The sequence below is a fragment of the Pelophylax lessonae genome (genome assembly GCF_965119305.1).
Source record: "Pelophylax lessonae genome assembly, chromosome: 7".
Classification (NCBI taxonomy): Eukaryota; Metazoa; Chordata; class Amphibia; order Anura; family Ranidae; genus Pelophylax; species Pelophylax lessonae.
Window position 1 is genome coordinate 278,779,871 of NC_138774.1, and position 22,180 is coordinate 278,802,050.

General features: G+C 43.3%; 1 protein-coding gene across 4 annotated transcripts in view; it reads left to right on the forward strand.

Annotated features, from left to right (window-relative positions):
* Positions 1–22,180, forward strand: part of ABL1 (ABL proto-oncogene 1, non-receptor tyrosine kinase) — a 370,450-nt gene that overhangs the window by 281,925 nt on the left and 66,345 nt on the right. For all 4 annotated transcript variants that reach the window (XM_082263046.1, XM_082263045.1, XM_082263047.1 and 1 more), the window contains 3 exons: positions 7,577–7,849; positions 12,446–12,530; positions 16,131–16,308. In XM_082263046.1, coding sequence (XP_082119172.1) covers positions 7,577–7,849; positions 12,446–12,530; positions 16,131–16,308 — 536 coding nt within the window. The remainder of the gene's footprint in view (positions 1–7,576; positions 7,850–12,445; positions 12,531–16,130; positions 16,309–22,180) is intronic.

Consider the following 22,180-nt stretch of genomic DNA (forward strand, 5'->3'; position numbering starts at 1 on the left):
ATAGCAACCCCCTTCCCCTCCCTACCCCAACCATCCATCTTTAACCACTTCACCCAAATGGGCGTTTCTGCACGTCCTCAGGTTTCAGTGGTTATATCAGGATGATGCCTGCACTAACAGGCCACTTAATAATTTCTGCGGATGGTGGAAGAGGGTCCCACTCTCCTCCCCACCGCTGCCACCTCTCCTGGGCTCTACGGTACGATCGCGGTGCCCAGGAGGAGGGGGCCACTGCTGTGTGTTTGAATTTTGCCCTCAGATTACGCAGCTCCCCGGAAGTTATTGTCCTGTCCGATTCATTACCAACATTGTTTAGTGGTTGGCTAATTCATTGCCAAAGCCACTAAAGTGGCGTACACACTATAAGAAAATCAGGCGAACGATTGTCCGATTTTTCCTTGTTGTCTCACAGCAAATCGGAAACAATGAAAGAATTTTCTTACGAAAATACTCGTACGACAAAGGCTTTTTTTTGTTGTTTGTTTCTGATCATGCGCAGTCTTTCTTTTCTGATTTTTCTTGTACAAAAATCGTACGAAAATGGTACACATTAAACAAAAATTATTAGTTTTTTCCCGTACGAGACAAATTTTGGAGTTTGTCCCTTCTGTCCACACTATAAGAAAATCGTACAAAAATCCTTTGGACGAAAATGTTCGCCCAATTTTCTTATAGTGTGTACGAGCCATTAGTTGTCGGAAATTGTGAGTGTCTGGCTATTCATCAGTCTTGGTTCACTGTTGTTTTGTTTTCTCCTTTCACATACTACATTGGTAATTTTTAGTTGGCCTTAGGGGAAGTGGTTTTATTTGATAGTTTAAGAAAGATTTCCTTGGGATTCGGTCATGACTGTGTGCTGGAAGCGTGCAGAGATGTAATTCTACCTAGACACCAGCCAGAATGGAAATCATCAGGAAACATCATTCGATTATGCAAAACCTTTTTCTTTTTGGGAGTTCATGAAGTACCTTCAGTGTGGCTTCTAAATCAGTTCCCTGAGGAAGTGTGTTTTCTAGCACAGTATGGTTGTGTAGAAGTGGGGACATCACTGGCGTAAAGTCCTCTCCTCCCTGCTGCCAACATTAAACCAATTCTTAACTGTTCCACTCTTGGGGCAGAACTGTAATAGCAACCCCCTTCCCTTCCCTACCCCGACCATCCATCTTTAACCACTTCACCCAAATGGCCATTTCTGTACGTCCTCAGGTTTCAGTGGTTATACAGGGATGATGCCTGCACCTACAGGCCACTCAATCACTTCTGCAGATGGCAGAAGTGGGTCCCACCCGCCGCCGCCTCTCCTGGGCTCTACTATACGATCGAGGTGCCTGGGAGAAGGGGGCCAATGCTATGTGTTTGAATTTTGCCCTCAGATTACTCGGATACCCGGATACTATTGTCCTGTCAGATTCATTACCACCATTGTTTAGTGGTTGGCTAGTTCATTGCCAAAGCCGCTAAGTTGTCAGAAATTGTGAGTGTCTGGCTATTCATCAGTCATGATTCACTGTTGTTGTTTTTTTCTCCTTTCACATACTACATTTGTTTTTTTTTTTTTAGTTGACCTTAGGGGAAGTGGTTTTATTTGAAAGTTTAAGAAAAGATTTCCTTGGGAAATCAGTTTCCTGATGAAGACATACATGCAGCTTGAAGGAAATGATAAGCATAGGGCATACATGACGGGTTGGAAGGAAAACCAGGTAGAAGGGGGTTGAATTATTTGTTGGGATATGAGAGGTCAGAACCGTTCCCTATTGGCAGAGCAGATGAGGTGATGGGGAGGAGCAGGAGAGAGAGTAGTTGGAGGGGAGGAGTGAAGGGGAGATCATAGGAGAAACGTACCGCCCGCCCACCCTGGTGATGCCGTTTTCTGTTGCTCTGCTAAGGAGGTTGGACGTTGGCAGTTTGGGTCCTTGACCAGGGTCCAAAACATGGCGTTGAACGATAAAATGGTGGGACCCATCTCAAGTGTGGAGTCCTATGGTTGGTCTGGTTCGGTCTAGACTGACTGGGTAGTGTAAGGTGGTAGGGGTCTGTGGTAAGACCATTGCACCAACATAGTATTCAGATACACATGATACCTTAATATGCATTAAAAAGGGATGAAATATCTGGTCTAATAACAATCATTCTAATTATCTTATAATAATAGAGAATGCTTACAATCAATGTTAAATATTAGATAATGGATGGAAAATCAGAAATGGAAAAATATAATAATAATAATAATAAAAAAGAGAAAAATAAACCAATAGAAATAAAAAATATATAGAAAATAAAATATACATACATACACACATGTATATATACACCTAAAGAGTCAAAATAAAATATAAAAATAAAAAGCAAAAATATATTTTAACAGAAAAAAGATGGCCCGGCGCCATCTTGCGGTCCACGCTGGTTACATCGGCGATCGGCCGTTTCCTACTTCCATCCAGCAACACAGCCATGGCTGGAGGCTGCTACAATCCCCAGATGGGTCAAAGAAGCCTGGAAACTGTCCTAACTATTTGAGCCTGTTTTACTCATCTATCTTGTGAGTTGCCACTTGTCTTGCTTTTATTAAATCCTTTGTTGTAATACTGCACTGAGTCTGGCGCCCCTCTGTTCCTATTCCCTCTATACAGAATAATTTGCTTCGCTCTAAGGCTCCGTTCACATATTGGCGTCCCGGATCGTGGGCAGAATCACCGCGGTTCTGCCCACAATCCTGAATCATTGCAAATCGCGGGACATCCATGCGATTCCTGTGACTTGCAATGGCACCCCAAACACGGTGCGAATATGCCACAATTGTCACCTGACTAATCGTGGTAAAATGGCACAGACAGAATCGCGGAATGCCTGTTGCCCAAAAAAAGGAACTTATTTTGGGCCACAGGCGTCCCGCGATTATGTTTGCGTGATTTTACCACCTTTGCAAGTCACTGGAATAGCATGGGTGTCCCGCGATTTGCAATGATTCGGGATAGCGGGCAAAATCGCAGCGATTCTGCCCACGATCCAGGACGCAAATATGTGAACGGAGCCTAAGGGTGCTGCTGTCAGGTCCTGGTTGATTACTTTTAATCTCATGGACTTTCACAATGCAGTTACCTATTTTATCGTTTTGAATTATAGAGTGCACATACACCCCTGCACTTGCGCACCGGATTAATACAATGTTGTAATACAGATATTGAACAAATGTGAAAAAAACAATACTAATTATTGAATATTGGTGGCTTAGAGCGACCCGTCTTATAGCAGATGAATGCCAGAGGAATGTATATATATAAAGCAGGTGAACAATTAAAAATAATAATAAAAACAGTGACAAAAATAGAGTGCTCATAAAGTCCCATATATTGTGCTGTCTTCTCCAATACATTTCACTCAAAAGAACACCCGTGACTTAAGAGAATGTCCACTCCTCCACCGGCATCCGCATGCACAAGCCACTCACCAGATATATATGACCCCAGTCCCCCACTACAGGTAGTCAACACCAGCTTTAGAGATCATTCTCGGAACCGTCAGATGAAGTAAGATGGGGATGTATGAAAAAAGAAAGGCCTCTCATTGCGCAGTATTCAAAAACATATTTATTAAAAGTAAAGGTTCACTTACAATGTAAAAACTTGCTTTCAGTCTTGTTGCGAGCAGGGGATGCCGTTCCGCGTTTCACCTGCATTCCACACAGCGGAAGTGACGCATTGTGTATCCATATCCCGAAACATTTCGTCTGCATACGTCTGACGTCATCAGGAGTCACGTGACCGCGCATGCCACTTCACTATATATATATATATATATATATATATATATATGTATATGTATGTATGTATATATATATATATATGTATATATATGTATGTATGTATGTATATGTATGTATGTATATATATATATATATATATATATATATATATATATATATATATACAAAGAGAAGAGAAAATGAATGGTACAACAAAACGTTGTCCAAGCATCTGTTGGCGGACTTTATGGGCACATACTGAGTGAACACACTTATTGATTTAAAAAAATTTACTTGAATAATTAAGAAAGTTTTAAAAGAAAACAAAGAGCACTATGCAAATGTTGACATATATATAGTTTCTTATACATTCAAAGTTGATATGCAAGTATTCTTGGCAATAGGTGAGGATTGTGGTTGTTATACCAATCTGATATAGTCAACGCGTTTCGCATTTGCGCTTCATCAGGACCTCAGATGATGAAATAACCTCTTGATAAAACAGAAGCATATCATACATTATTAGTTTATACATATATATATATATATATATATACAAAAATGCATACATTTACAATCGTATTAACATACATAGATGTTTATTACATATGCATGTATGTCGCCATGTAGCTATGAGGGCAATAGAAAAACGGATAAACCCACCTCCTCAAGATGCAGTGCACGATACCGTACGACCGGGGGCTGAGCTCAATGGCTGAGCACCTCAGACCACGACCACCTGAATTGGTAGATTATCAAGTAACATTTATATTGTTTTCCTTGTTGTTTTTTAATTTATTTTTAGAATATTTTTAGAAAAATTAATTTTGACATCTGTTGTAGAATATTATATCACACAATGATAATTACCTTGAACTATATTTGATGGATATGGGAACAGGTAGGACGGCTGGATAGAGAATGATATGTGGATCGCCTGAACGTCTTACACCTGAATGTAAAACAGTATGTTGGTATTTCTATTGTAATAACAGTATGTTGGTATTTATATTGTAATAAGATTCCTCAATTATATTATAGTATGTACCTCCCTTTCTCAGAGCATGTACGTGAGCATATTTATGCGCCGTTCTGTGATATAGATATGTCACACCAAAGTAAGAAATAAAATACGAGAGGGCAGTGGGGGGAGGTAGAGGGGAAGGGAGTGAGGGATGGGAAAAAAGGGGGGGGGGGGAAAGGGAGGGACAAAAGGGACGGGGTAGGGGGGTAAGTGAAGAGAAAGTAAGGTAAAAGAAAGGAGAGGAATAAGGGATAGAAATGGAAAAAGGGGTGGGAAAGGGAGGAGAGTGAGATGGGGAAGGGGGGGAGGGGAACAGAGACAGATGGTTGGTGTGCATATATATAATCACAGGTATACGATATAATTTGGGTATATATTTACTAGTATTTTATCTTTGTATACCTCAAAGAGGCAGAGGAAAGGGTGTCAGTACAGGTCCAAGAAATTCAATTTTATCGGGTAACATAATCCCCCAAGAGGCCCCACCCACTATATTTCAGGGGGAGGGGGGGGAGGGGGGAAGAGGTTTTCTCTATCTTCTGTTTTATCAAGAGGTTATTTCATCATCTGAGGTCCTGATGAAGCGCAAATGCGAAACGCGTTGACTATATCAGATTGGTATAACAACCACAATCCTCACCTATTGCCAAGAATACTTGCATATCAACTTTGAATGTATAAGAAACTATATATATGTCAACATTTGCATAGTGCTCTTTGTTTTCTTTTAAAACTTTCTTAATTATTAAAGTAAATTTTTTTAAATCAATAAGTGTGTTCACTCAGTATGTGCCCATAAAGTCCGCCAACAGATGCTTGGACAACGTTTTGTTGTACCATTCATTTTCTCTTCTCTTTGTATATTACTAGGATTATGGCACCTAAGGGGTAGCTCTTAATTCATATCTAGTATATATATATATGTATACACACACCCAATACGCCTAGGGATGAGCCGATCCAGTTCAATACTCCCATTGGAATTATGCAAATGCCTAGAGATGTAGACGTTTAACTATATGTCAGGCACCAAATTGACAGGTGTGAAGGTACTCACTGTCACTGGGAGTTACAGACAGATACCTAATGGTTTGGATTGCTTGAAATGGTGACTGTGTTTACACATATGCTAATTAGTATTGTACTTCAATGTCAGAGACAGGCTCTCCCTATTGTTTGTGTATTGAGGTGTGATGTGGATTCGGTTAAGCCTGTCTGTCCCATTGTTGTTAATGAACTCACATATTGTGTCTGTCCAGATGGCTAGATAATTAGTTCAGGTTAATTCTATTTCTGTATACAATTTCATCTGCATATGATAAAGTAATCAGGCAACTCCTAACCTGATGGGGTAATTTAATCAGAAGGGGGATGTGCTCATGTATATATAAATTGAGTGTGAAACTGTTCAATAGAGGAGAAGGTTCCAAAACTTGTACAAGCTAAGTTGTTGGCTAGCTTTGTATGGGGGGGGGGGGGGGCGGCTGGAAAATCTGATATCTATGTTCAAGGCTGAAGGAGGAGGTATACTGGCGGAAGCCAAATAACACAGTGTGGGTCGCGGTTCCGTTACAACAGGTATACTCTAATTTCAACCCGGATCTCTAGTGGTGGAAAATGTGAATACCATATTATTATATAGTATTTATATAGCGCCGACAGTTAACGCAGCGCTTTACAACTTGAGGGTAGACAGTACAAATACAATACACTTTAATACAGTAGGAATCGGAGGGCCCTGCTCGTTAGAGTTTACAATCTAAGAGATCCATTCATTTTCCCAATGGTGAATAATTCAAGGATAACTAACAAACCCTTAGTCCCCGTTCACACTAGGGCGACCTGTGAGGCGACCTGGTCGCCTCACAGGTCGCCTTAGGTCGCCTCCCATGGGGAAGCTGCGGACCCGTTCTAATAGGAGCGACACAAGTCGCTCCAACTTAGAAAAAGGGTCCGGAGCTTCTTTGGGGCGACCAGGAGGCAACCGCCATAGACTTCAATGTTATGAAGTCCGTGGCGGCCGCTCCAGGGTCGCGGCGCGCTGCTCGCACCGCGACCTCGGAGGTCGCGGTGCGAAGTAGCGTCGCCCCTATGTGAACTGGGCCTAAGTCCCGCAATGTTTTGCTAATGTTATGTTTGTTATACATCCCTCTAGCGCCACTTTATAGATCTTTTATTATATAGCTATGATCACATGGGCAGTGTGCCAGAATTTGGTCAAATCCAAACCCAATATTCCCCCACGCGCACATTCAAGATAACCGGCTGTCCAGTGATGCTGGGGGCTGTAATGACCATTGGTTGGAAACCGTTGGATCTCAAAGTGAAGAAACATCATCAGCGCACCAAGGAACAAACCTAACCATGAACTTCTAATTTTTCTTTTTTCTCCCTTTTGGTCAATTTGTTTTCGTTATATCTGTGCCATAAGTGCAAAAAATATATTGTTCATCTTGTCAAAAAACAAGTGAGCTGATCACTTACTGTATACTTGTGCTGTACTCTCATTGGTTACATTATATGGATCTCTCTCTAGACTACAAAACACCTTCCCTCTGTGTTATGAAGATGATGAGGGAGGTGGTCTGTAGTCCTTAAATACTTCCTGTCCTGGGGTGACAATGCCACTACTAGTGTCCTAGTCAGAATCACCAGGTGAAACTACAGTAGAAGGGGGAAAACCGCATAAAAAAAGGACCAGTAGGCTTCAGTATATCAGAATCATTTTTTTTTTAAACCGGTCAAGTTTTTTGGATTATCAATATTTATAGTGGTCACTTTAATGTGATTTTTTTTTTTTTCGCACTCAGCTTTATGTGTCATCAGATAGTCGATTTAACACACTGGCAGAGCTGGTCCACCATCACTCCACGGTGTCCGACGGATTAATTACCACACTGCACTACCCTGCTCCAAAACGCAACAAGCCCACTATCTATGGTGTGTCGCCCAACTATGACAAGTGGGAGATTGAGAGGACGGACATCACTATGAAGCACAAGCTGGGTGGCGGTCAATATGGAGAAGTTTATGAGGGCGTGTGGAAAAAGTACAACTTGACTGTGGCGGTAAAGACTCTAAAGGTATGACTTTTATCGTTGGCTCATTGTAACTATTGGATTTAAATGCCTGGCAGAATGAAGTCTATTTTTTTGTTCGACATTGTGTTGCTGCTGCACTTTGGTGAGTGTTAGTGCCTTGCTGTTCTTAAACATAGTTCCAGCAGTAGAGCCTTAGGCCCCTTTTACACTTGTGCAACTTGGGACTGCATAGTCGTACGACAAGTCGTTCTCCGTGATTTCCAATGAGTAACCTTTCTTATCTGTACGACTTAAAGTCATTTTGACTTCAAAGTAGTCCCTGCTCTACTCTGGCCCAACTTTGATGCAACTTGAGGTCCATAGACCTTAAGATTACACAGGCATTGCTTCAAGTCACGCGACTTTCCGGTCGTACAAGTGTGAAAGGGGCCGTACTTGTTTGTGGGGGTTTCCTTCCCATACTTTGGCTTCTTTTTGCAGCTTCACACTTTCATGATCAGAGGACATTGATGCCAAGACCAAACTTAGCAGTGCCAGTATGAATCTCTTAACGTGGCAATAATGACTAATTTACATTAGGCCTGCTGCTGCCACTTTAATCGCTTTCCAGAGGCATTTGACAGACAGTAGGAAGGTGATTTGTTGCCTCTTCACTGCCTATTGTACCCCTAAATTGCACACTACCGTGCCGCAACCGCGTACATTGCACGTGGTTGTGGGGCTATTGCAGCAGGGCACCATACACTTTAAGGAGTCACATTTGGCAAGTGGTAGTGCTGTCTGTGGGCTATAATTACGGGTTCTTGCATTTACAGCTTAAAACGGAAATCCACCCAAGAGTGGAAGCTCCACTTATCTGCTTCCTGCCCCCCCCTCCGGTGCCACTTTTGGCACCTTTGAGGGGGAGGGGGGAGAGGATACCTGTCAAAAACAGGTACCTGCTCTCACTTCCATGTAAGGGCGCCGCTGTGACCTACGTCGTTTGCAGCTCCTCCTCCTTCCCCCCCGAAGCCTTATGAGAGACACACACAGGTCCCAGAAGACAGCGGTACCATCCAGAAAGCGCAGTGCTACTCGCACATGTGCAGTAGGAAACAAGCTGTGAAGCCGCAAGGCTTCATTTCCGATCTCCTTAGTAAGGATGCTGGAGCCTGCACCTGGAGCCAATGGACGGATCGGCTTCGGATGCCGACATCGCGGGCTCCCTGGACAGGTAAGTGTCCTTATAATAAAAGTCAGCAGCTACAGTATTCGTAGCTGCTGACTTTAAATTTTTGTTTTTTTACAGGCTGGAACTCCGCTTTAGTGGGAGGGCAGTAAAAACGCAGCTCAGACTCTCCCCCCCCCCCCCCCCAACCGCAGGTGTAAGAAATCCCAAACTTTTGATTACCTGCCTAAGTATTGTATACACACACATGAGAATTTTAAGAAAAATATATTTTTTTATGAACTTATCTTTTTTTTTTTTTCAATATTGTATTTGTTTCTGACAGCTACAGTATCAAACAGGCGCACACTGCAGGCTGGATACTTGAATGATGAACTTATAATTTTTTTTTTTTCAATATTGTATTTGTTTGACAGCTACAGTATCAAACAGAGGCACACTGCGGGCTGGATACTTGAAAGATTACCATATCTTTTTTTTTTTTTTAATATTGTATTTCTGACAGCTACAGTATCAAACTGAGGCACACTGCAGGCTGAATATTTGAAAGATGAACTTAGATTTTTTTTTTCAATATTGTATTTGTTTGTGATAGCTACAGTATCAAACTGAGGCACACTGCAGGCTGGATATTTGAAAGATAAACTTATCTTTTGTTTTCAATATTGTATTTGTTTCTGACAGCTACAGTATCAAACAGAGGCACACTGCAGGCTGGATACTTAAAAGATGAACTTATCTTTTTTTTTTTCAATATTGTATTTGTTTGTGACAGCTACAGTATCAAAAAGACACACACTGCAGGCTGGATACTTGAAAGATGAACTTATCTTTTTTTTTTTCAATATTGTATTTGTTTCTGACAGCTACAGTATCAAACAGAGGCACACTGCAGGCTGGATAGGTTTGTAAATGAACAAAGTGATCACTATAATTGGTTGTTATGATGATGTATTGTTTAGAAACCACTCTGATTGGTTACCGATAGCTAGATGATTGGCTGCTATCACAGACTAGCAGGGACAGAGAACTAGAAATGCGCACAGGTGCACATACCTGCTTCTTAGCTAGAAGGTTACTTTTCTTATGGCATAGGGAGCCGTACCCTTTCAGGTTACAGGCCAGATTGCCAATGTCTGTGGCTCAAGCATATTGGGCTCTTGCTGATAAGAATCCAAAAAGTACCTAAACTCCTCTCAGCGTATGGCCTTAGTTTAACACACTTCAGAGGCTGTGGGCTAATACTGCTTGTATGTTTAATTGTAGCCTCAAGGCAACACACCTGCTGTGCTGAAGAATGCACCAAATGGGAAAATATACAAGCTGACAGTGTTGAGCAGCTCCTTACCCAGAGGCTTCATTGAAGAACAGGGCTCCTTCAGCTGTTCAATGCTGACACGGCATGCGCACTTCCCAGATGTCTGTTTGGCATGTTCAGTCAAATCACATTGCTTTGCACTTTAGGAGCTTATACTGAGAATGTAGTTAGTCCATGCAGATTTTTGGAAATAGCCTTTAGCCACCTATAAGAGCAGGGAGATACGAATTGTTGAAATCCTGTACACAAACTGAATACATTTGCAAGGAATTTAAAATGAGAATTTACTGACAAGTTTGCAAAATCAAAGCTTACTGCTGAATGAGATTAAAAGGTTTATGTAGCTCATAAATTTGTTGTAACAATTTTTTAAGGAAACTGGAGTTTTTAGCATGGCCCATAGACCTGAGATCATTGTTTTCAAATCTGGTTGTTTCTGGCTGAATGAGGTGAAGAACTCAAGTCTGTGAAAACCAGTGGTTCTCAACTCCTGTCCTTCAAAAAAAAATAAATGAGCACTATATGTCAGCGAAAACCCCCTCCCCCCAAAAAAAAATAAAATAAATTAAAACACTAATCTAAATACTCACCACCTTAGGCTGCATTCACACTTGAGCGTAGCGTTTTCGTCCGTTTTTTTATACTGCGTTTTTCAGGCGTTTTTTTCAGGTGTTTTTGGAGGCAGGCATTGACATCTATCAAAAACGCTGGTAATCAGCCCAAAAAGAAGCTCATGTACTTTTTTCAGCTACAGGCATTTTGCAAAACGCTCAGCTGTGAACAGGGGCCATTTAAATGAATGGGGTTTTACTTGTTGGGCGTTTTGGAGCGTTTTTTTTAGCGTTTTTGGAGTTGAAAAACGCTCAAAAACGCCCAGGTGTGAATGGAGCCTAAGCATAATTCCCCTCCTGCAAGTTCAAATCCATCCCCTGCTGAACCCCCCCCCCCCCCTCCTAGCACAAACCTTTGTCCCCTCATCCCCACCAGCACAATTCCTCTTCCCATATGCTCCCTGCACAAATCCCCCCCCCCCCCAAAAAAAACGTATTTTCTCCTCCAAGCACAAATCCTTTCTTCCACTCCAAATCCTCCATGTCCAGCACAAGTCCCCTCCCCCATTCTAGCACAAATCCCCCCAAGCACATATACCCCCCTAAAAAAATATTTCCCCTCTACCGTTTTAATTTTATAGCACAAACCCCCCAGATTTCCCTTCCTAGCAAAAATCCTCTTCCCTTATCCATCCTCCCAACACAAATCCCCCCAAATCACCATATAATTCCCCCCAAATAACCCACAAATCCACCCCAAACGCACACCTCCCAAACGTTTCCCTCCTAGAACAATTCTTAACCTCTGTCCCACCCCCTTCCTAACATGAATTCCCCCCCCCCCTCCCCATTATCCTTGTGGTGCCCCCCTACCTCACATGCTACCACAGTGCCCAGGGCAGCTTCCCCTCCTGCCCACCCCTTGTCCTGGCCCTGCTGCTAACGGCTGAGTGAGCCGAGAGAATCAGGAAGACTGGGATACACAGAGGGACTGGTAAGAAGAGCAACGGTGCTGATTGAGGAGCTTTGAGCAGGGTGACGTCTAGATAATGTTGGGACAGGACAGGGATTGGTCAGTTTTTTAAGATGAGTTGGAGAAGTAGAGATCCCTGTCTTATTATTCACAGCTCAATAATCTGAATTTACCCTAAATTCTCCTAAGTGACCCCTAGGGAGACTAACATCTTCATATCAATTGATTTATAGAATGTACCAGTCCTGTAATCCGCTGCCACCTAGTGGCTGACTTTTCCTTAAAGCCTTTCCTTGCAATTTCTCAAGCAGCGAGCTCCTATTGATGTGTGAATGCATGGGAAGACATTGTTTACCATGTGAATGGGTGTTGAATGTTAGAACATGTGATTGCCTGAAGGTTTCCTCTAATGATTCACGTTTTGCAGTTTTACATTATCCTCAGACGCAATGCTATATAATCGCTCCCAACCACTGATGTTTTAGCAGCACATTTTAATTAAAGTCAGGCAGAGAATGCTCTCTGGAATGAAAGAATGAAGAGTGCTTCGAGATGCTTTATACTTTCTGATGAATCGTTTTAAATGGAGCCTTAAGAAAAACCTACTTCTTTTCTCTTATGTTTTCAGGAGGACACAATGGAAGTGGAAGAGTTTTTGAAAGAAGCTGCTGTGATGAAGGAGGTTAAACACCCCAACCTGGTGCAATTGCTTGGTATGTAAACATTCTTTAACCGACTTCAATTCCGGGCACTCTCACCCCCTTCCTGCCCAGGCCAATAATCAGCTTTCAGCGCTGACACACTTTGAATGACAATTGCTACACTGTACCCATATGCTATTTTTATCATTTTTTTTTCACACTAAGGGCTCTTTCACACGGTCCGCCTCTGTAGGCGGATCCATGCTGCTCAGCGGGGATCGATCCGCCGATCCCCGCTGAGCCGGCGGATGACAGCTCCGTCTCCGCTTGCAGTGCGGAGAGGGAGGTGTCACAGCTCCCGCTGCTCTCTATGGGGGATCGGATGAGAGCGGACCGCCTGTCCGCTCTCATCCGATCTGATTCGATCCCTGAACGGATGGAAAAATAGGGTTTCCATCCATCCAGATTTCACGGACAGGATCGGATACGGCTGGCAGCGGGTGTCAGCGGAGGTGTCTCCGCTGACATCCACTGCCCCATAGAGCTGCATGGAGGATCCGATCAGCTCCGCCTAAAAAACTGACAGGCGGATCTGATCGGATCGCCCATGTGAAAGAGCCCAAATAGAGCTTTCTTTTGGTGGTATTTAATCACCGCTGGTTTTTTTTTTATTTCTTACAAAAAAAAAAAAAAGACAGAAAATTTTGAAAAAAAAAGAAATTTTTCTCCTTCACTGATGGGCACTGATTGGCTGCACTGATGGACACTGATTGGCTGCACTGATGGACACTGGCTGCACTGATGGACACTGGCTGCACTGATGGACACTGGCTGCACTGATGGACACTGGCTGCACTGATGGACACTGGCTGCACTGATGGACACTGGCTGCACTGATGGACACTGGCTGCACTGATGGACACTGGCTGCACTGATGGACACTGGCTGCACTGATGGACACTGGCTGCACTGATGGACACTGATTGGCTGCACTGATGGGCACTGATTGGCTGCACTGATTGGCTGCACTGATGGGCACTGATTGGCTGCACTGATGGGCACTGATTGGCTGCACCGATGGGCACTGATAGGCTGCACTGATGGGCACTGTTGAGGTGGCACATATGGGCACTGATGAGGAGGTACTAACATGCCACTCTGATGGGCACTAAAAGGCGGCACTGACGGGCGGGACTGACGGGCACTGACGGGTGGCACTGATGGACACTGATGGGCAGCACAGATGAGCAGGCACTGACTGGCAACACTATGGGCACTGTTTGTATGCACTGATGATGAGCACTGTGGGCACTGATGATGGGCACTGTTTTTGAGTTTTTCTACCAATTTCTGTAATCAGGGCACTGATTCCCTTTTCTTGGTTCCCTTTTGAGGAGCCACTGATCGGCTCTCCTCTCCTGGCCACACACTCTGACAGGGTGAGGCAAAGAGAGCCAGTAAATGGCACTTCCTCACTTACATGTGACCGGCAGTGATTGCTCTTTACCCATGTGATCGGCTGTGTCCAAAGTCATTGGCTCTTTACCAAGATAGGGGTCGCGTCGTGTCCTAGCAACACAGCGAGGCCAGGATCGCCGCACTGCGCACCCCCGTGGGCGCGCGAGAGAGGCTGTTCTGGTGCACCGTGATACGACGGCGTCCCAGAACAATAGCCGCACCGCTCCGCTGTCATTTGACGGCGGGCGGGCAGACGGGAAGTAGTTAAACTACTTCTGGACCAGAAGATTTTACCCCCTTAATGACCAGGCCATTTTTTGCAATACGGCATGGTTAAAAGCCACTAGTACAAAAATTATTTTCGCTGTGTATGTTCGAACAAATGAATTTATAATAGGTTTTAACTACTTCAGCCCCAGAAGGTTTAACCCCCTTAAAGAGGTTGTAAACCCCAAAAAAAGAAAAAAAAAACTCTGTAAGCCAAAGGCATAATGAGCTAGTGTGCATTGCATACTAGCTCATTATGAAATACTTACCTTAGAACGAAGCCCCCGCAGTGCCGCCCGATCAGCGGTGACATGGCCAACATGTTCGACCGTCCTGCTTCCTGGTTTGCGTTCTCTGGCCATCTGATTGACCGGAGGCGCGATGAAACTACGGGAACCACCATTCACAGCACAGGGCTCTGAAGGAACGGCACGGGTTGCCGTTCCTTCAGAGCGCGAATGCGCCCATGACGTCATCGGCTGCATTAAAAGTAAATATCTCCTAAACAATGCAAATTTAGGAGACATTTACAGTACCTTTAGGTAAGCCTTATTATAGGCTTACCTATAGGTACAAGTTATAAGAGAGGGTTTACAACCACTTGAACGACCAGGCCATTTTTTGCGATTTGGCACTGCGTTACTTTAACGGACAATTGCGTGGTTGCTCGATGCTGTACCCAAATAAAATTGATGTCCTTTTTTCCCACAAACAGAGCTTTCTTTTGGTGGTATTTGATCACCTGTGCGATTTTTATTTTTTGCGCTATAAACAAAAACAATATTTTTTTATTTTCTGCTATATAGCATTCCCAATAAAAAAGCATGCAGACCAATTTGATGCAGTGTGCGGCGTATGGTCTGAGCACTGACAGGCTGACCCCCCACCCCTTCAACCTCTGCACCAATGCTGGCAGCACTCATACGTCTATTTCCCAAAGACAACCTCTGGATATGACACTGAGCACGTGCACTCAACTTCTTTGGTTGACCATGGCGAGGCCTGTTCTGAGTGGAACCTGTCCTGTTAAACCACTGTATGGTCTTGGCCACCATGCTGCAGCTCAGTTTCAGGATCTTGGCAATCTTCTGCTGCCTAGGCCATCTTTATGTAGAGTAGCAATTCTTTTTTTCAGATCCTCAGAGAGTTCTTTGCCATGAGGTGCCATATTGAACTTCCAGTGACCAGTATGAGAGAGTGAGAGCGATTAACACCAAATTTACCACACCTGCTCCCCATTCACACCTGAGACCTTGTAGAACTAACGAGTCACATGACACTGGGGAGGGAAAATGGATAATTGGGCCCAATTTGGACATTTTAACTTAGGGGTGTACTCACTTTTGTTGCCAGTGGTTTAGCCATTAATGGCTGTGTTGAGTTATTTTGAGGGGACAGCAAATTTACACTGTTATACAACCTGTACACTCACTACTTTACATTGTAGCAAAGTGTCATTTCTTCAGTGTTGTCATGTGAAAAGATATAATAAATAATTTACAAAAATATGAGGGGTGTACTCACTTTTGTGAGATACTGTATATCTTCGATTACACTTTTTTTAAACTGGGCAGCTCGGTAATCTCACAAAATCTCACGAGATTACAGACAGCCCCACTGGCACCCACTTTTACACGGATCTTGGCCTTTTTTTTAGAGGAAAAACTTCTCTGAGAGCTGAAGTTCTCCGCTTTTGTGAGATAGATAAGAGGTTAATGGTACATATCCATATTCACTTATATATTTCTTTATTATATCTAAAAGTTATCCCAGAACTGCAACTGTGTCTATCTACCGAAGGGATATATCCATTTCTATATTTTCTGTATACCTGTGTGTGTGTGTTTTTATAAATATATATATATATATAGATGGTTAATGATGACCCTAACCGAGCTATCAGACCTCATTCTTTGAGATATTTTACTCTACCTTGTTTTATTCTAGGGGTTTGCACGCGGGAACCCCCGTTTTACATCATCACGGAGTTCATGACATACGGTAACCTCCTGGATTACCTGCGGGACTGCAATCGGCAAGAGGTGACAGCTGTGGTGCTGCTCCATATGGCGACTCAGATCTCATCTGCTATGGAGTATTTAGAGAAGAAGAACTTCATTCACAGGTGGGTGGCCCAAACTAAGCACCGAACAGGTCAAAACATCAGTAACTCCATTTATTCTTACAGTAGATCCCACCAGGGAAAGAACTTTCTGTCAGTCTCCACTAGGGATCGACCAATTATCGGCACCACCGATATATCGAGGGCCGATATGCACTTTCCCTGATATATCTGAATCGGCCCCTGAGGTTACTGATATTGCAGATATTTCGGGAAAGTGCTTGTACCGGACTGATGCCTGCAGCTAGAGGCATCACCCCGATACCGACGTCCATAACCAAAGGTTGGCTGTCTTGTAATGACAATCAATGGGGCTGAGAAGCCGCTCGGCTGTCATTACAAGGAGTGGAAGGGGATGTCCCCCCCTCCTGCGGCTTGCCCGGGTCTCCCGTCCCACTGGGAGACCCAGGCATCCTACCTGACCTAGTAAGTGTAAATATGGGTGATGGCGCTGCCTGTATACAAGGTGATGATATGTAGATAAATAAATGGATAAAAATATGTGCACTAAAAATGTGATACAAATATAATCAACAATGGATCAATAAGATCAATTAATACAATAAAAATAGAAGATATGCATATTATATGTAGTATAATAAACCAGTGATAAAGTGTACATAATGTGACCAAGTCAATATAAATATATATATATACACAAGTGATTAATAGATAAATAAATGTAAATATCAGGATAAAGTGGCAGTGAAAAAGGAGTGCTGGAAATGTTGTACTATAAATAAAAAGGCTAGTGATCTAAATAAATATAAAATGTGACCACCAATGGTGCAATAAAGTAAATTAGCAAGGATAAAGTCCAGATGGTAATAATGAGTCCAATGGTATATGGATGAAGGAAAAGGAAAAAGTTCCAAAGATTTGATGTGTACCCACGCAGATGATAACTCTTACAAAAACCCTGTGGTGGGTGACTGGCGAGGTGTAGGGTGACCCCTAAGGAAGAAAAACCTACTAACCAGATATACCCACCCCACACAGGGGTATAGAGCGGGTATAAAGATGTAATTGGCGCTCCTTCTCGGTATCTCCTGGTTCCCTTCTATAGTGGGGAGGGGAGGTATTTCAGGGCGTCCCTGGGGGTCCGGGGTATTCCAACCAGAAAAGGCAGGCTCCTAAGGTCCTCTCCTATCGGGGAATTAGCCTGTCCGATGGTCCGTGGGTGGGTCCCAGCTCCTCGGGATGTTTTGGGGTAGGAGGGTCGTATAGGGCAAAGAGAACTCAATAGTGTGATACCGTTTCAACTATTTTATTAGGATAAGTAATGCAGTAAAATAGGTACTTACACTTTAGCAGTTAATACAAGCAGGTAAACAAACGGAGTAGCGGGCGTCCTGGAACGCAATGCGTTCCACCCGAATACCGGAACTGATGTGGTCCTACCTGACCTGCATGGCCGCCCGAAAACCCGATCAAAGCCGCATTCGGCTTTGATCGGGTCTCCATGTAAAAAACACAAAAGTGATGTCATGACATCACTTCGGGGTACTCGTCACCAAATTCAAAAAACTGACAGCATTCAAAACAGCCAGCCTTCCATCATCAGGCTACAGTGACGCAGGTTTGCAAGGCAGCCACCTGGTCGTCGGTGCACACTTTCACCAAGTTCTATAAAGTTGATGTGTTGGCATCTGCGGATGCTTCCTTTGGCCGCAAGGTTTTGCAGGCTGCTGTTTAGAGGACCTAGTCCTCTTTGAGGGTGTATTGTTTTTTCAGGTGAGCTCCAGTTGTTTTGGTTGAGCTCCTGTTTACTTGGCTGGTTATATTTAGCCTTGGGAACTTCTTTTTTGCTGTTCCCTCCCCCCTCATGTTTAACACTGCTTTGGGACGTCCCAATGGTTATGAAGATCAGGAGCTGTGTCCGTCATTGAATGAAAGAGAAAATGGGATTTTTTTTAACTAAGGCCCCTTTCACACAGGCAATTTAATCCGATCCGCCTGTCAATTTTTCAATTGAAAAGACAAGAACTCACTGCTCAAGGTGGTGTAATTGCCTGATGACTCACACCGGTGCATGCCCCGGCTCGCCTCCGTGAAAACTTGATAAAGGAAAAGGAATTGGCAGCCCTCCAGGTTGAGTCAAAATCCAGATTTATTGACTGGACATCCAAGATTTATTGACTGTCAATTTTTCAGGCGGACCTGATCAGATGCTCCATGCATCCCTATGGGGCAGCGGGTGTCAGCGGAGACATCTCCGCTGACACCCGCTTCTATCTGATCCGATCCTGTCTGTGAAATCCGGTCCGTTCTCATTTGATCTCCCCATAGAGGACAGCAGGGATCTGACAGCTCCGTCTCTGCACACAGAGCGGAGACGGAGCTGTCATCTGCCTGCTCAGCGGGGATCAGAGGATCAATCCCCTGCTGAGCAGAATGGACTCCGTCGGGCGCACCGCCCGTGTGAAAGGGGCCTTACCATAAAATCAATTTCTTTGCTATTCATTGACGGACACAGCACCCGCCCCTCTGTGGAGTTGTAATTCTTCTGACACTGCTTGTAACAAAACTGAGTTCCTATAGCAGAGAGAGGGAGTATACCCCCTGGGACTGCCGATTTGGCACAGCCAGCCTTTTTTCCTGCCTAGTGTCCTACTCCTATAGGGGGCAGTATAACCCAATGGTTAAGAAGGTCAGGAGCTGTGTCTGTCAATGAACATCAGAGAAATGTGTTTTAGGGTAATTCAAAAATCCCATTGTTATTCTTTAGGGCTTCTGTTTAAGAAAAAGATTTGGGGGTTCTAAGTAATTTTCTTGCAAAAAAATGCAGATTTTTACAGAAATGTCAGAACTGGTCGACAACTAGTGGTTAATTATAAATATGTTCAGGTATGTTTGTCTTGTCTTGTTACATGACATAGGCATGATGGGAATTGTAGTTCCTGAACAACTGGAGGGCCATAGTTTGAAGACCCCTGCATTGTAGAATAGCTACAATGGAATTTTGGGCTTTGGCGAAGTTGCCCTTTAACAGCTAAGTGTCAGACTTTCGAGCCTTTATTTGATCAAAAAAACATCAAGATTGTCTTATTTTTTTTTCTCTTTCATGTGCTGGATGCTGATAAACATGAAAGATGAGCAGCTTTTACTTGAGAATAATAAAACTTATGCCAGAGAACAAGCATGGGGGAGGCCTCCTGAGTACCCTTACTAGTTTGCCCATGTAATCTCTACTGTTTTATTAAAGTTTAACTCCAGTTTCGTAGGAAAAAAAAAGGGAATAAAGAAAAAACAATATAGAGTATACAATTGCGACACAAATCATATTGTAATTGAATGTTATTAAAAATGACCTTTCCTTTTCAATCTGCAGCTGTTGTAATTTTCTGAAAATGTAATGCAATATGGCCGCCTGGAGGTGTTCTGTACACAGAATGTATACTGACCACACCCCCAGAAACATAATTTCCTGCTTGTGTGATTGGCTCACCAATTTTCCCAGAAGTCTGCCTAAGATACAAGTCAGATTTCAGGCATCCCCTGCAACAAAAATGTCATTTTTGTTGAGAGACTAATAGGAACACGTCTAAATGGATGCAGGCCCAGCAGATTTCCTCATTGGTGCTCTGCAGCTGCACATCTGATTGATAATTATGAAACCACTCCTATTAGACCCATTCGGCACAGAGGAACAAACAATGATTTCATCAGAATAACAAAAGTTAGGAATCTGCAACAAAGTTGTGCAATAAAATTTAACATGTATGGCTAGCCTAACATACAAGTCCGATTTCTGGCATCCCCTGCAACAAAAATATCATTTTTGTTGAGAGACTTTTCATAGGAATACGTCTTAAGGGATGCAGGCCCAGCAGATTTCTTCATTAGAGCTCTGCAGCTGCACATCTGATTGATAATTATGAAACCACTCCCATTAGACCCACTCAGCACAGAGGAACAAACAATGATTTCATCAGAATAACAAAAGTTAGGAATCTGCAACAAAGTTTGTTATGATCTTTGCAATGTACAGAGATCACCCAGAGGGGAATGTTTTTTTTTTTTTCTCAACAAAAGTGGAGTTAAAGAAAAAAAGCTAGAGCTAGTTCTCTTGACGGAGCGGTGAGCACGGCACAACGAACCAATCACGTGGTAGCGGCACATTGAACCAATCAGATGTGCAGGCACGCATGATTGGATAGCTGTGCAGCTGTTCACGGCGCGCTGCTCACCGCTGAACGTGTGGGACGGCTGCCAGCACTGTGAGTCCTCCTCCTCCCCCAGAGTCCCGACTTCTCCCTGCCCACTGACTTGGACTTGGCACCTGCCCATACTGACAAAACTACCAATACCTGGTCACATGATCATGGTATCACTGTGCTTGATTGGCCAGCAAACTCGCCTGACCTAAACTCCCTAGAGAATCTGTGGGGTATTGTCAAGAGGAAGATGAGAGACGCCAGGCCCAATGATGCAGATGAGCTTAAGGCTGCTATCAAAGCAACCTGGGCTTCCATAACCCCTCAGCAGTGCCACAGGCTGATGGCCTCCATGCCACGCCGCATTGATGCAGTAATTCATGCAAAAGGAGCCCCAACCAAGTACTGAGTGCATACTATACTGTACATGGACAGACTTTTCACTAAGCCAACATTTCTGTATTAAAAATCCTTTTATTTTTTTCTTTATTGGTCTTATGTAATATTCTCATATTCTGAGATACTGAATGTTGGGGTGTCACTAGCTGTAAGCCATAATCATCAAAATTAAAATAAAGAAATGCTCGAAATAAATTATTCTGTGTGTAACACATCTATATAAAATATGAGTATCACTTGTTGAATTGAATTCTTGAAATATATAAACTTTTTGATGATGATCTAATTTTATGAGACGCACCTGTATGTCCATACTTAAATTTTGGTGTCCTTGGTATTATATTTCTTCCGGATCTGTACAGTAATCCAGGGTGAAACTTTCCCTCTGTACAGGAACTTCCTGTAATAAAGACCTCTCACTGCTGCTCTCTCTCCTTGTGCAGGATGACTGGTCTTGTCTCCGCCCCCTTCCTGTAGTTTTTGTTTGCTGGTAGTCTGTAGTGGGTGGATCTGCTGGGTCCCTCCCACAGCTCTGCTCATTCCAAAGACTACGATCAGCACAATGACGTCACTGATGGCTTTACAAGGTAAAATCTCAGTTTCAAAGACATTTTGTGCTTATAAAGTGGATTTATATCCTTTTGTTACTAGTGAGGAATATATTTAAATTAAAGTAGCAGGGAGTTTCTCTTTGAAGTTAAGCTGTCATGAGAGAAATAACGGGGCTGCCATTACTGACCGCATTCTTAAAATGCTAGCAGCTGGTTTGCTCTGAGTACTTTGAGTTTCTGACCCAGTAGTATTATGCTATTCCAGTAGGTCAGATGTCCTCATTTGCTGGTTCTGGCCAGTAATTCAAATTATTAAAGGCAGCGGGTCCTCTTTGTTGCCAGGAAACCAGCATTTAAAAAAAAAAAAAAAGCCAGCAAAGACAATTTCTCTTATGAGAGGTGTACTTAAAAAAATGTTTATTTTTTTTTAAGTGAAAAAGCTATTTTGCAGCAGATAGCTTTATGTTATACTTTCTATGTGTCTGAGCCTGTCCCTTCTCTTTTGTAATCTCATCCAGTATGATCTGAGCTTATTAATACAGTCTGATCATTGTTTCTCTAAGTATAATAGTAGCCAGGGGTGGCCCTTCTATTGGGGGCGCTGCCCCCATCCATGCGTCCAGCCCCCTAATCTGCATGGATTCCAATAGGGGATTTGTTTTCTTTTTTAAAGCATGTGATTCGAGCCAGAGGCTCTAATGGGCTTCAAAAAAGGGTGGGCTCGGGGAGCGGAGAGCTGCGCCCTGAGCCCACCCAGTTGTGTGACAC